Source organism: Homalodisca vitripennis, unplaced genomic scaffold (genome assembly GCF_021130785.1).
Source record: "Homalodisca vitripennis isolate AUS2020 unplaced genomic scaffold, UT_GWSS_2.1 ScUCBcl_5016;HRSCAF=11520, whole genome shotgun sequence".
NCBI lineage: Eukaryota > Metazoa > Arthropoda > Insecta > Hemiptera > Cicadellidae > Homalodisca > Homalodisca vitripennis.
In genome coordinates, this window is record NW_025781135.1 from 30345 (window position 1) to 47242 (window position 16898).

General features: G+C 34.6%; 1 protein-coding gene across 1 annotated transcript in view; it reads left to right on the forward strand.

The window, feature by feature from the left end:
- The window catches only part of LOC124373188 (glutamyl aminopeptidase-like), a gene marked incomplete at its 5' end in the record, with an annotated part of 32230 nt that extends 17440 nt beyond the window's left edge, over positions 1–14790 (forward strand). Inside the window, 5 exons of the mRNA XM_046831590.1 lie at positions 265–410; positions 851–980; positions 5078–5191; positions 8432–8540; positions 14608–14790. Of these exons, the coding sequence (XP_046687546.1) occupies positions 265–410; positions 851–980; positions 5078–5191; positions 8432–8540; positions 14608–14748 (640 nt within the window). The remainder of the gene's footprint in view (positions 1–264; positions 411–850; positions 981–5077; positions 5192–8431; positions 8541–14607) is intronic.
- Between the last annotated feature and the right edge of the window lie 2108 nt (positions 14791–16898).

A 16898-nucleotide genomic window follows, 5' to 3' on the forward strand; every position in this document is an offset into this window, starting at 1 on the left:
TTTATAAAAATTCATTTAAATTTCAGTGTCATCCACAGAGTGAGCATTTTGACAAATTTGAATTAAACTATTTCCATAAAAGTATGTAAATGTCAGACGACACCTAATGGATAATTGAAGTATATTTTAGGAAACTCAAAATAGTACAAGGGAATTTTAAGTCATGGAAAGGAATGATGTGCTCTACAAAAAAACTGTATAATAGTAGTATAGTTGGGTGGCCAGTTGTGTGTTGTGTTTGAACTGTATTTAAACTGTTATCAGGTCACAACAGGTACGCATGATTGGACTGGGCTGCAGAGTGGGGGTTCCTACATGTTTGGACAAGGCCAAGCAGCTATTCACTGACTGGCTACAGAATAATGGTCCTAAACCTCATGTAGAGATTAGAAACCTGGTCTATTACTATGGTAAGTAAAGTTTCTATTTTTTAGTAATTTTGATTCCAATTAGTTAATCACATTTACTTATTGAAAATGTTTCATTATTTGCTATTGTCTCAATGTTCAATATTTTTCTGACAATTTTGTTCAAATGAAGGTACTCTTAAATCCTTTTTGAGTAATCAATTTTGAGGGAGTAGTTTTTGTCACTTTTGGCGGTAGAGAAATGAATTTTCTACGTTTAACCTTTTTTTACATAGATTCAACCAACAATGTTGTCAATGTGGCAGGTTTATGGTTGCAAATTTTCAAGTCAGTTTATGTGTTAACGGTATATATGCTGACTATGAACTGCAGTCAGTGTACTCTTCATATCCATAAAAACAAAACTTAATGTAGGCATTGGAAAGTGAAACAGAGGATATTTCTTTGAGAATATAAAATCTGTAGAGTGAATGATGATGCAGGTATCGCAGAGAGTGGAGAGGACGAGTGGGACAAAGTGTGGACACTCTACCTGGCAGAGTCAGACCCCCAGGAGAAAGTCAGGCTCAGGACTGCCTTATGTGCAGTAAAGGAGCCTTGGATACTGGCAAGGTGAAACATTTTGCAGCATATTATAACAATGATTTCAATTTTATTGTATTGCAATAAAACTCCAATTATCAGAACTTTGATTATCAGAAACCCGGGTTATTGGAAACAACTTGTGAAGTAGTGAAAACAATTTCGAGAAGTTGCAGAAAGGAAAATAATTTGGGCAAGCAGCAACCCCAATATTGCATTGACACTACTCAAAATATTTATTGCGAGGGCTGTCAATAGAACACAACTGCCTTGTTTTCCGAACTGATGTTCGCAAAAAGCTGCAATAAAAACTCTCTCCTCAATGCCATCTGACCTTTCATTAGCGGGGCACTTAGTCATAACTGTACCCTCAGTGAATGAGTTACCATCCTTCCCCCTACATACGACCCACGCTGCCACCATCATCCCTTACACATCTTATCTTGGAATGTCAATGCTCGCCAACCCTGCTGGCAGCAGCTAAACCTGTTTCACCTATATCAATGTAGAGAAATTCCATAGTCGAAGTTCATAGCTTTCTTAGTGAAAGCACTTGTGATGTAATATGATATGGTCCTATGATAATTTTAAAATGAATTAGTCATATGTTATGCTTCAGGTTTGTATTTTTCATTCATGATTAAGAGGACCAGAAGTTAAGCAAAATTGTGAGTAATTTTTATTTCATGTTTTGCATTTCAAGTTCAAATTAATTATATTTCCAAAGCAAAGTTTGGAGTTTGCTATTTTGTCCCGAGAAACAATATAAATAGACCTATATATAATTTTTTAATGAGGTTAGATTCAAAACATTATAGTATTCAAAATTGTTTGGATATAGATATTGTTATTAAAAATTAAAACTAAAATCAACATCAAAAATGCACATTTCAATACTTACATTCTGATAGTTATCATCTATATGTAAAGAGGATTCCATGTACAGTAATTAAATGTTCTTGCTTCCCAATATCATACCGTTGTTCATATCATTGCTTGCAATATCCTACTACTTCCTCGGTCCAGTTTTTATATACTTAATGTAAAAATAGAACACTAATAATGTGAATGTAACATATTTATGGTTAATTCTATTCTGAGTAAATTACAAAAACAAAACCACATGTGATTACAACAACAATAAACTTTTAAAGTAGCTGGTAACACCTCCCTCTCTAATGTTGTTGTGGTATATTGCACTTAATTACCTGGTCAATATGTCTTCTCCATAACTGTCCATCATCCATTCTGACTCTGTAGGTAACACGCCCTTCCCTAGATTCTATTCGTTCGAAGTTCCATTTTTCTTCTTCATTCCTGTAGTCTCTCACTTGGACTCTATCTTCAACCATTAGAACTCTCCAAATTCAATTGTGATATCTTCATAATTACTAGTTGTTTTTAACTCTGGTTTGAGTGAAAAAGATTTGTTTTCACTCTTCTTCCACACATTAGGTGATATGATGAAGTGTTAGTCGTGTTGGAGATTGTCGAAGTTGCATAAGAAATTAGCTTATTTTAAATTGTAAAGTTCCCTTCTCTCCTGCCATAGCGAGTATGCTCTTCTTCAGTGTTTGGACGTATCTTTCCACTTGTGCATTCAAGTTAGGATGATACTATACTGTTTTCTTATGGCACTACTGCAACCCATCTAGTGAAGGCATCCACAACTATCAGGTATTGTAGGCCATCAGTAGGACCTGCATATTCAATATGTATTCTTTCTCAAGGGCTTGAGGGCTGTTCCCATGTATGAACAATTTGAGGTGGCACATTCTTAGTTTCCACACATTGTGGACAAGAAGTTACCATATCCCCAATTTCCTTCTCCCTATTTTTCCATGAACAATAACTCTGTGCTAAAGCGTTCATCTTTGTTTGGCCAATATGTGCTATATGCAATCCATGTAGTACATGTTTAACAAGAGAGTTTGGAATCATCACTTTCCAGCCTTTGAGTAAACACCTGTCCTGAATGGTTAATTCATTATCATGATACCCATATGTTTCAACAGACAGTCCATGTTGTAGTGCTTCCAATATTAGACTTAAGTTAACATCTTTCTTTGTTTCTTCAGTAATTTATTACTTTATGATTTAGATTCAGATTTTCCAATTGGTTGATTTGAAATAATGAAGGTAATCTGCGTTGCCATGTTCCAGCTGAGTTAGTTGGCAGAGTTTTAGATGGAGGACTCTGGTGTCATGGTGTAGGATCAAAACATAGGGCTGGAAGCAGCTTGTCTTTACTCGTCCTGACTATCACCTTCCTGTCCCATTGTTTCAGATCACGCTGTGCTAAAGAAAGAGCCGACATCGATTTTCGTTTTTAGTGTCCCACTTTCATCTGTGCCTGTGTGATTTATGATTGTGTTTCTTGTACTCGTGACTTGTACTTGGGACTTGCAGTGACAACGCCTGGACTAGACTCCAAGCAGCTTTTTGATATGTCTGAACCCTTTTCTTTCCCTTCTTTCTATTCTTTATTTTTGTGTTTACTAATATCTCCCCCATCTGACAAAAAGGATAGATTCCAATCCTCGAAATGTTGTGTTATACCTTATGTAGCGATAACGATGGCAAATGTCCGAAATCCTGTTATATCACTAAAGTTGATCATGGTGGGCGAGAAATACGCTACATTTGTGTTGGCTGTGGAGCAACTGTGTGTGTGTTTTTTTCTATAACAATGCCAATGAAAACTCGGTACTTAAATGGTTAACATAACCTTGTATTATCGGAAAGTTTGGTAATCTGAAACGTGTTCAGATATTTTCCAATAATTGAGGTTGTACTGTTACTCTAAAATTAAAATACAGGCCTATTCTGATATTGAAAATTCTATTAATAACTAAAAATACCTTTGTACTCCATTACTCATAAACTATCAATTCCATAAAAGAGGAGGGTCAGTTGATAGTGGGATTGTTTTCTAGCAAAATTTAACAGTTTGAGTGGATATCCCGTAATCACTAGTATTATAAGCTCCACTTACTCTGTTAAGTCTATTTTGTTGTTTGTAACGAAACTTCCAGTACCACCATGAAAAACTAAAATACAAAAGACATGCACAGTTTGCTCTGCAAGGGGTTTTGGTGGGGTGTGGGAAGGCCAAGAGAAACTTCTTCTGGTATTGTGAAAGCAAAATTCTGTTGTGTAAAACTCCATATTTTAAAGTATATCACACAAAAACATTTCCAAATAAATAAAGTTGTACTTATTGTATGACTAGGCTGTTTTGTGTGTAAATTAACCTAAAAGATATTGTAAACTGGAATTGTTTGCTTTTTATTTGTATAACAAACTTTGATTAATAATCAATTACATTTTTTTTTAAGAATATCAAACTTTTTTATATACTATAACAATAATAAAAAATAAATATTAAGTTCTATGTCATAATAAAGAATAAGACTCAGGGATTTTAACAATTTAAGTATGTAGTTTTTATAACAACTACTTTCTAAGTTATGATTATAAAAAACACTACTAACAGCCAGCACTCAAAGTGTTAATATATGTTTTAATACAGTTGTGTTTCACTAATGGTTTTGTACATTAAACTTAGATCCAATGGCAATCAGAAATATATAATATTTTGATAAGAATCTTTTGTACATAGGGTACATGCAAATGTCCATAACTTCCAACTTTTATCATCAACAGATGTATCAGATGCATATATATTATTTGCTATTTTAAACAAAACAATACCTATAATAGTGCGTAGAAATTAATTTCGCACAGTCATATTGTTTTACTTTAAAAGTAATTGTCCAACATCAATTTTAATATTTCTTTTGCAAAAAACAGGAAAAACATTTAAATTTTTAATTTACATAATGAAAACCTTTTTTTGGTAACCTCATGAAAATCGAATTCACTTTTGAGGGTTAGACATACAAATGTTTTAAGTCATTCATACGCAGAAAAAGTATATTTTATTCATTCATACAATGTTTATTTTTAAGTATTTGCGTGTGTTGTATGTACACAATTTGTTTTTCAGTGACTTTATTATATTAGATATAACTCATATTTATGGTAACATCTAAATCTTTTAGAACTAATAATGTATAAAATAAGGGTAGTATGATTTTGAAATGGAATTTTAAAATTTATTTTAGGTTGATAGAACGAGCTAAAAATGAGGACTACGTCAGATCCCAGGACTACTTCATACTGCTCAGCTCCATAGCCAACAATCCAGTTGGAAATGGTCTCCTCTGGGATTGGGTCAGGTAATTATTGAAGCACTGTATCAATGTTTATGTAAGTTATTGTCCTGGATCTTACAGTCATTATTTTTTGTAATTTTAAATTTTATTAGTTCTTGTAATACTTAAACAATCATCTTTGTAACAACTATATGGAAGGTTGGGTTGATTCCTATTGAATAATAAAACTTGTATATACAGATTAATGAGATGTGTATTTTATTTAGTACAATAATAGACTGTTTGAAATATTGCGAAGTAAACAAACAAACTGTCTTACTAATAACAATCTTCGTTGCTAGGTACCGAACCGTACAGAACTATTGCCACAAAACTATGGAACAACAGACAACTCTCTTTGTACAGTCGTGCATTAAATCGAGAATAAAAATCTAATCTATCTTCAATTGCCTATGAGAGTAAGAATCCCGATTAAGACTTGTGAGAGCCTATAAGGTAGTTTAAGAGCTCTGTCACCCCAGCAGTCCAAATACTTTTACTACGATGTAAGCCTACCAAATAAAGGTACATCAAATGTACCAGTAGGCTTAATAACCAAAGACCTATGCATCATGAATGGACAAGAAGATGTAAAAAACAAATACAAAGACGAATATATTACCCAACACCTATCAAGCCTACTATATAACCTCTTTCAATAATAGTTTCAGAATAAAAGTAGTTAAAGACCTACCCTGAGTTAGGTTCCCCGTTCTAGCTGGACGGCAAGAGCGATGCGACCCGACTAGCACGACAGATACAAACACATAGTAAGTAATGTGAGTGTCTTACCTGAGCAGCAGGGGCGACAGTCGCTGTTGTCGGTCATGCTACAAGCGCTTCAGATACAAAACAGGTTTTTATTTGGTAGCACTACACCTGTGATATGACAGAGTGACATCGTCATCTGCCTCAGTCTTTGTCACATCATCTTCGGTGTGAGTCGTTTTGTTATGGCTCTGGTTATATCTAGTGAATTATTCATATCAGACGTGCAGAAGCACCCCAGTTTATGGAATTTGAACAACATAAACTACCAAAACATGCTGATGAATGATCGATTTTGGGCTTCAATGGGAGAGGTAGTGAATTTACCAAGTTATTTGATTTTATTACAAATGAGATAAGGTTGTATAGTTTGATGCATGATTATCTGTGGTAGTTATGAATGACACTACCTCTGATACAGAAAAACTCGGTTAATAATTAAGCTATGGCAGTAAAAATAACAAAACACTCTTATACAGTAAATACGAGGGTAATTTGGAAAGTAAGGTCCGATTCGCGTTAACCAGACAAACAGTAAGCGAGCAGCGAAATGCGCATGCACCCTGACGAACGACGCCATTTGCAGTGAAATCGTTGTAGTCTGCTGTTGTCTGTGCCTTTTTAAAATGTTTAAAACTATTGAACGTCCCGCTGACTGTGAAATACGGTCTGTGATACGGTTTTTTGACAGCAAGGAACGTTTTCAGCAGCGGATATTCATCGACAGATAAGTGAAGTGTACGGTCCAAATGCAATGAGTGACAGCAAAGTGCGGAAGTTTAGAGCTTTTAAAGATGGACGGGAAAATGTCCATGACAAACCACGATCTGGTCAGCCCGTCAGTGATCACCGAAGATTTGGTGAAAGCCGTCTATGAAAAAATTCGTGAAGATCGGCGATTCCCTGTTTCTTCATTAGCAATAGAATTTCCAAACGTGAGTAGAACCACATTGTTTAAAATTGTTTCTGAAATTTTGGATTTTCGCAAATTGTGCTCATGTTGGGTTCCCAGGTTGCTTACTGAGGAACACAAAAAAAGAAGAATGGGTATTGCTCTTGAATTTTTGATCCAATATCATCAGGAAGGTGATAACCTTTTAGACCACATTGTGACGGGTGACGAGACATGGGTTTCCCACATAACCCCAGAAACGAAACGCCAGTCGATGGAGTAGCGTCACTCAACGTCACCGGTTAAAGTGAAAGCAAAACAAACATTGTCCACACGCAAGGTTATGGCGACAGTGTTTTGGGATAGACGTGGGATATTGCTAGTCGAGTTCATGGAGCGAGGAACAACAATAAATGCGGCCACTTATTGCAACACTCTGACTAACCTTAGACGAGCAATACAGAACAAGCGACGTGGCCTATTGACAGCTGGAGTTTTGTTGTTGCATGGCAATGCCAGACCCCACTCTGCCAACCAAACCCAAAATCTCATCAAATTGTTTGGTTGGAAACAGCTAGAACACCCGCCATACAGCCCAGACTTGGCGCCGAGCGACTTGTTTCGCTACCTAAAAGAGTTCCTAGGCGGTAAGCGCTTGACGACACTGATGACGAGGTGAAAGAAGCAGTACAAGACTGGTAATCGTCGCAGGCGGCCGACTTCTATGACACCGGCAATCAAAAACTTGTAGATCGTTATGACAAGTGTTTAAACAAAAGTGGAAATTATGTAGAAAAATAGTGATTGATTCATTTTTCAGTTTTTTCATTGAATGTATGATAAACAAGACTGAGACTGTTTTAGTCCAAAAACAATATGACAAAAAAATTATACCATACGTTGTTTGCTCTAATGTTCACTGTAAATTATAGCATTTGTAAACTACTTAACGTTGAAGAAAATTTATTTTTAGTTGTCATGCTGCTCAGTGTGGACACATATTTTGCCGCTGACTGCAGCGTTCGTCATCCATGTTGATCGCGTCGCCCTTGCCGTCCAGCTTGGACGGGTCTTTAGCCTACCAGTGGATAACCAAATCCAAAGAGCCACATATCCTAAACATTTTTCTGATGCTGTCCTTTGTTTGTAACCTTACTTAAGAATTCAAACCATCAACTTTAAGACTGTACATTAATCACGTTTGTGTGTAGTGTTGTTTTTTAGTATAGTATATCACTATATACAATACTAACGTGAGTAGACATGAGTGAAAGTGCGGCGTTTTTGCTCCTACAATTAAGCAACACTGCACACTTATTTAATCTCTCTTCTGTGTTTGATAAAGTGCCCAGTGGGCATGATTTTGATCTACTGGTGTTAATTTAGTGTGTCTATATAAAGAAAAGGGAGTAAACTTAAAATTTGAAAAAAATTCAGACCCCTTTTAACAGAATTAAACTCTTAGCAATCAAACTATAAATTATTTTTCTAGTGCTTAATCAAACTAAATACCCTTCTATATTTGCATTCAGATACAACCAAAATTGTATATTATCATACCAATACTTTGTACCGTATGATAGCATTAATGTGGTTTGTTTCAGGGCTAACTGGCAGTACTTGGTGGATCGTTTCACCCTCAACAATCGAATGCTTGGTCGGCTGCTGCCTTCAGTTGTTGGATCATACTCAACGGATGTAAAATTGAAAGAGGTAAACAGAGAAAATGTATGGATCTATAGATTGAGACGATGGAAATTAATCATTTGAAGCGTCGTGAAGAAATCTTCATAATTGGAACTTGCATATTTATTCATTATTCCTGATCTAGTAATGGGAGTTTTTTAGTGGTTATTAGGAATAGTGCACATACTAAGTTGTTCTTATGGTAACTTTACGCATTATATGTCAGTGTTCACATAATATTGAGCTATTACTCTGTTACCCAAATTTTACAACAGTTTAGTTTTAAAGTAAGCATTACTATCTTTATATATATATATACAGGGTGATTCAAAACTAAACGGCAATCTCTCGGGAGCTTATTCTATAGCTAAAAACAAGTAAAAAAGTTCATATAACCATATGCCCGGAAACGCTTCGTTAACGAGTTACGCCTAGCGAAAGATTTCGCCCGGATTTCAGAACCCTTGGTGAAGTCAGGCCGTATAAAAATGGTAAAGGTAGTTACAAAGATACAAATACGATTGTTTTTTTATGTTTTTATATCTGACAAATTTATTTAAATTCGTCCCAGAGCTGTAAATGCAATACTTTCAGAGATATCTTACGTAAAACACAAGAATTGGTGCAAAGAAATAACACATTTTTGTGTTTAACGTAAGATTACTTCCATAAATGTTAAAATAAAGGTCATTTTTTTTCTTAAACGGATTTGTAGAACATTTAATTCTGAAAAGATTCATGTGAATTACTTAGGAAAAAAATTAATAATAGGTATTGAAATTTAGCTTTATTTAAAAATAAAACAGACACACAAAAATGCATATTCTTATCTGCATAAAATATTAACTAATGTTTAGGTTGTGAGTAACAGCTGATCATTTACTCTAGACTGAACATTAATATAAAATGTATTTACCTTTATAAAACTGTAATAATCACCTATAATAGTTGCTCAAAGTGTCCTCCGTTGTTAGCAATGCACGTTTTCGCACGACGAATCCACTCTTTTCTATCGCGTTTCATAACGTTTGGAGCATTCTTGATAGTTTCTGCCGCCTCTGTAATGCGATTACGTAACTCCTCTATGGTGTTAATCCGTTTTGAATAAACAATTGACTTCATCCAACCCCATAAGAAAATGTCTGCTGGCGTGAGGTCAGGAGAACGTGGTGGCCATTTTACTGGTCCATTTCGACCAATCCATTGTCTACCGTATGTATCATTTAAATAGTTTTCACATCATTAGAAAAATGTGGAGGTGCTCCGTCGTGCATAAACCATGCATTTATTCTGTTTTGAACAGGAATATCTTCCAAGAGGGTAGGCAGGTTTGTTCTTAAAAAATTTAAGTACGCTACTCCATTAAGTCGATTAGGGAGGAAAAAATGGACCAATCAAATTATCACCCAGAACACCAAGCCATACATTGACTGAAAATGTATGTTGAAAATGCCTCGTCGCAGTTTCATGTGGGTTGTCGTACGCCCAAGTATGGGTATTACGAAAATTTACAATTCCATTTCTAGTAAAACAGGATTCATCAGTAACGAGAATACGCCGAAGAAAATACTGATGTCGTAAACAATTTCTTCTTAACCAGCGGCAGAACATCTTCCGTTTATTAAGATCTTGCGGTAATAAGTCTTGAACACGTGTTATATGGAATGGATACAACTGTGCTTCATGAAGTGTCCGCCATACGCTTGACTGGCAAATATTTAACTGACGTGATAATCGTCTGGTGCTTGTGGTTGGTGATAATTCTACAGCATTTATTATTGCTTGTTCATTATTATAGTTCCTTGCGCTACGTTGACGACCAGTATCTATTCGCTTCGATTTAAAGCTACCAGTTTCTCTAAGTCGTCTCTCCACAGCTTCAAATGTTTTGCGATCAGGTGTTCTTCGATGTGGAAAAGTATCACGATATTCCTGAACTGCAGCTAAACCATTCTTGTTAACTTTGCCGTAAATCGGTATCATGTCCGTATACTCTTCAAACGAATACATACCATTTACATTATCTGCCATTATTTACTAAGATAATTACATACACTTTTATAAAAATATTGAATAAAATATTTTATACACTTGTATAAAATAATAATCACAAATAATCCACAAATAATCACAGGATCTCACAAAATACAATCTTCACACGCCACAATACAAAAACCTCCATAAAGGTTATTCAAATATTACTTCATGAACTTAATTGTTGATCAGCTGATATGGCCAACCTTTGCAAAGAAAATATGACGATAAAAAGTGTTGAATAAATGATCAGCTGTTACTCACAACCTAAACATTAGTTAATATTTTATGCAGATAAGAATATGCATTTTTGTGTGTCTGTTTTATTTTTAAATAAAGCTAAATTTCAATACCTATTATTAATTTTTTTCCTAAGTAATTCACATGAATCTTTTCAGAATTAAATGTTCTACAAATCCGTTTAAGAAAAAAATGACCTTTATTTAACATTTATGGAAGTAATCTTACGTTAAACACAAAAATGTGTTATTTCTTTGCACCAATTCTTGTGTTTTACGTAAGATATCTCTGAAAGTATTGCATTTACAGCTCTGGGACGAATTTAAATAAATTTGTCAGATATAAAAACATAAAAAACAATCGTATTTGTATCTTTGTAACTACCTTTACCATTTTTATACGGCCTGACTTCACCAAGGGTTCTGAAATCCGGGCGAAATCTTTCGCTAGGCGTAACTCGCTAACGAAGCGTTTCCGGGCATATGGTTATATGAACTTTTTTACTTGTTTTTAGCTATAGAATAAGCTCTCGAGAGATTGCCGTTTAGTTTTGAATCACCTTGTATATATATTTGTTGTGTTCGTGTGTATGTGACTGAACTCCTCCTAAACGACTGGACCGATTTTCATGAAATTTTGTGTCTGTTGAAGGGGATTCGAGAATGGTTTAGATTCATGATTTGGTCCGATTTAAATAGTTTATTTCATTAATTTTTTATTTATAAATTGTTGTTGATGTTAGAGTGTTTTATATTGGATCCAGCAGATTGCGCTACGACACGTAATACAAAGTGAACTGATGCTTTCAGCTGTTAACACTTTCAGCTGAAGTTCATCAAAGAGGCAGAAACATTTTTGTTTACATTGAAATTTTAGTAACTATTAAATTACTGTAAACTGCTTGATCAGTAGTGTAATGCAGATTGCAGATACGAAGTTATTATCTAATTCTAAATTTTGATTGCGCCATTGCTCAATAATCCATCTAATGCCATGGAAATGCTATTTATATGCTGTTATAAAAACTACCTCATTAAACAAAGCTGTGAATGTTTGCACATAAAGTAATCGAATCTGGTTAGCTCCTTTAACATTTTGTCTGGTATTTTTAATGTAGTTATTGAAAAAGTAAATGGGGATAACACACTCTTGCCCTTATACTAGAAGCATATACCCCTTATACATATTTATTGATCGGTAAAAATATAAAAAATCACTTAATCACCAAAATTTTATATAAGTTGAATTCCGAAACCACCATATGAGACCATTGTTTTGGTTAGTGCAACAGCATAAATCAATTGTGGAACTATTAATAGATTAGACCGGGAGTGAATTTAAAAGGCCAGAACAGACTCATATTGACCGCAGCAACTTTTTAGTTGGACGATACACTTCCGTCATTGGGATAAAAAGGCTAACTCTTATTGTTACTGAAATCGTTGGAGCAATTCAATAAATGATCATGGAATGTTGGAGGGAGTATGAATCTTATAATAACTGTTTCACTTTACGACTTCAGGACCTAGTCTAAGAGCTAGTGGTCGGCTACCTGTATGTATTTGACGAGACCTGGGTTTTTGTACAGTGAGGCCCTTGTACCCCCTGTACATGAGATGGGGAGTCACTAAGCTCCAGGTGGCCGACTTGGCGGGCGCTCAGGTAAGACAGGTATCAATTTTTGGGTAATTTCGTAACTATTTGATGACGTCTGCCGTTTTGTAATTTGAAAATATATTATTATTATTATCGGAAAATAACAATGGCAGACCATTATCGCGCGGATTTCATTATCAGATACTATATCAAAATGTAAAAGGATTTTGAGGTTAAGAAAATTCCACATATTAAAATATAAAGAAATTATTTTACCGGACGAAACTTATGATTCAGCATATCATAGTAGTTGTTATAAGACATTTACAGCATTAAAAAGGCAGTATTTGACGACAGATGTTGAAAAAAAAGGTTCTATCACAGTCTAAAAAGTCTTTGTCTGCAATTGAACAGCCATCTACATCAGCTGATAGTTCAATAATTGAGGATACACGTGTACATGATTCCCTTGAAAACAATGCAAACATTCTTGAGACAAAAGAAGCAGAAAAAGAAATCGACGCTGAAGCTGAACTTTCGTTGGAGGAGGGATCATCTTCAGATTCAACAAAATCATCGAATGTTCAATTTTCGAATACTGTAACTTCCGATACTGTAGCTTCTGCAAACTCAAATCTGTGTTTTTTTTGTAACAAAAAAAGAAACAATTTCGATATAAAATTGACCCATTACGGACTTCAGAGAAGGATCAATTTAAAAAGAGTATCCTATTAAACTTTAAGCCAGATACTACAATTTACCAAGAAACTTAAACAAAAATAGAAAGTGTACTTGCATCTGAAGTACATTACCATGAAATTTGTCGGGCAAAATTTTAGGTATCAATAAAGATCACTCGTGAAAAGTCGTGTTCGTACTGCATGGCACATCTCCCGAGAAGTACATGAAACTGTTTATAAAGAAATATGTCATTTAGTTGAAGATAATGTGATAAAACGAGGACGTTGTTATTTTCTGAATTATTTGCAGAAAGAGTATCTTGAAATATTTAAAGAATTAAGTGAAAGCTCAGACCCAGCATCAATATTTAACGCATCTTATTTGGAAGAAAAACTTAGCAAGAAATGTGGCGAAAAAATTCAAATTTTGACATCCAACAAAAAAAAGTTGTTGCCCCAACTGGTATTTCAACAATTGATGATCTTTACCCAATTTTTTTTTAATCAATATTTTTAATCAGGGAGTAGCTAAGATTTTCTTTTCTACTACAGTATGTCCGCTATATAGACGTCTGCCATGATCAATATAAGTTTTTAAGACCCTAATAAATAAAATATATCAATTGCAGATCTCGTCAATTACTTTCAAAATTTTATTTTTTTGAGCACTTTCAAAATTGTCTGCGCAATGAAATCCGCGCGATAATGGTCTGCCATTGTTATTTTCCGATAATAATAATAATATATTTTCAAATTACAAAACGGCAGACATCATCAAATACTTACGAAATTGCCCAAAAATTGATACCTGTCTTACCTGAGCGCCCGCCAAGTCGGCCACATGGAGCTTAGTGACTCCCCAACTCATGTACAGGGGGTACAGGGGCCTCACTGTACAAAAACCCAGGTCTCGTCAAATACATACAGGTAGCCGACCACTAGCTCTTAGACTAACCCCAAAACACTGTTCTTTAAACTTAAATCTGAAATGGATCAGGAGATTGGAATAGCTTTGAGTAACAATTGATTATCTCAGGAGTGTTTATTATGTCATAGATAAAGAATACATGAATATATTGTCCGAGTTTTCAACAGGAAAATGCGTGCGAAGCCACGGGTAACTGCTAGTATATATATATGTATATATATATAAAACATACATTAAAAACCCTAATAAAAGTTTCTATTATAGAACATTTTGTAAATATCTATCTCATCTAAAACAATTAAAAAGTCACGTACTGTAACTTAATCACAACTAGGCTTTTGTAGTTTACTTAATTACAAGACCACGCAGTACATCACACTCATTCTAAACATACTCACCTAGTACAAAAGATTCATCTTCAATAGTTTTTATGTATAATTTTGATTTATTTTGATTGTTGACTCTTAATTTTTATACCATGACGGCTTATGTTTGCAATATTTGTGGCACTGGACAGGTTAAAAGTAGCTATTTCAATATGTATTGACTTTTTTGAGATTTCAATGCAAGTCTCTTGGTTTTAAAAGGTTGTTTATACTAATATAATGTCTTGCAGGTGGAGACATTTTTAGAACAAAACCCCGAAGTGGGGGCAGGTGGTGCTGGTCGAAAGTCTGCTATCGAAGCCATCAAGTTGAACATCCGTTGGCTTGAGAAACACTTGCCAACACTCACTACTTGGCTGGAAACTCAATGAAAATACATTATTCCGTGTCAATTAAATATATTTTATTATTCATCTTTCAATTTTTATTTTTACCCTCTCAAACTTGGATATACATAAAAATTAAACTGTTAAGTTTAGTAAAATTTTTACCATTTGTATAAGGGGACGTTCATGCTTAAATAATACATGAGGTTCAAAATTATTACACTGAGTACTCTCATAAAATTTGGATATTTCACAGGGTGGCCACCTGACTAGTAAGAATAATCTAGGAATCTATTGTAGGTCTGAGAAAATCTTAAAAATAATTTTCATTCTCTACAAGAACTTCTAAAAAGGAATATATAGCACCCCTTATAACATTTTATTAGTTTCAGTCATTGTATTTTAAAACTTGTGGTTGATTACACCATGAATCAAGAGTGCATTGACAGTGAACCTGATTGAGACAAACTATGGTATGATCAAGTTGATGATGTACACTCAGGCCCTGTGACGGTTGTAAATTGAACATTTGACTCCACTAATGAAGTGGAATTGATATATCCCTAGCTTTACATCGCATCACTACATAGCTGTTCACAGTACATGACTATGATCAACAAGTTGTAATCCAAACCACAGCCTTCCATACACTTCTTTCTTTTCTTCTGTTTACTTCTTATCCATAAGATGTCATTTTTATCTGGTAGTGATGTACTTACTGTTAGTCACATACGAATTACATATCTAGTTGTATTGTTTTAGGCCCTTAATTGTATTCTTGAATACTGCATATCATCTGAAGGCATATATAAAATGTTCGAGAACCAAGCCCATTGAATATGTTAGTACAGCGACTTGAGTCACATTGTTATGTGACTTGAACAAGCCGTTTTAGAGCTTAGTAGATCTAAAACTACAGAGGTACCCAAATATTACTCGGGAGTAGGTTAGATCCTTTGCTGAAGTACAATTTGACTTTATAGTCTGGCTGGTCACATAGCTTAAATAATTTAATACTATACAGTATTTATGGGAGTGCTTTGGCAGATACTGCCTGTAGTACAACTGCTCTCCAAAAGGTATCGTAGATTCATCTATGTTAAGATTCTTTGCTCTTTTCATGTTGCTGTAAGCATCATTCAGCAAGTAAATAAGGTCATCACCCTTAGCTGATCTACTAACAACGTTGTTGGGGACAAATAAGTTATAACACTTAATTGGTCCACTGTCATCTGGTAAATCAATCTAGAATTTTTGTATAATAGGCAAAGAAATCTTTTTGTAAGTCACATTTTGTTTTGTGTATGTTTCTGTCCCTCTGTATTTCAACTGTAGGATCCAAAAAGGAAGTGTCGTCATAGGCAATCTGCATATCATAATCAATAGTAGTATTTACATCGCCATAAATACTATTTTTGAAGTGAAAACTTCTTTAGGGCGCGTTTTGGTAGAGGGTAAAATCCTCGGTTCGCGTCACCGACATGCTAATGATACTAACCTGCATGAAAAAGTCAGTCTCGCTGTGTTTTTTAACCGTAGACTTGGCCGCGGACTACTAACCTGCATGAAAAAGTCAGTCTCGCTGTGTTAAAACTGTCCGGCGGAGTATGAAAACAGACTGCGAAAATCAGTGACCTTTACGACTTCCTCTCGCGATTTAAAAGTGAAGCCAATGTCGTACAATTCTGTAAGATGCGTCAAATTAAAGCTCTTAATATTGGGCAATCTATTGGTTACATTTTTTAAATATTAAAAAAATTTCGAAATAATTTTGATTATTGTTTACATTTTACATAGCGTTTACAATGACAAGAAAAAAGTAGTAAGCGAGGATTTTTTTTATTTTTTGGTCAGACAAAATTTGTCAGCGAGAAAGTTGTGTGAAAATAGATGAATATTCTTTTTTGTAATTTATCATTTTTTTATTGGAAGTTTAGTTTAGCCTGTAGTAGCGTATGAAGTGATGAGTGAACGTTTCTGCCGGAACTGTAGTTGGCGCATTGGCTCACTGATACCGTATTAACTCAATAAATTAGTTTATTGTGCAATAAAAATACCTTTACGAAAGAACCAAGTTAATTTAACTAATTTATTAGTTTTAAAAATATTGTGGGTTTAATTGTTATTGCAATTATATACTTTATCCGTAGCAATAACTGTATTATTTACAACGGTGTTCAACTCACTGTTGTTCA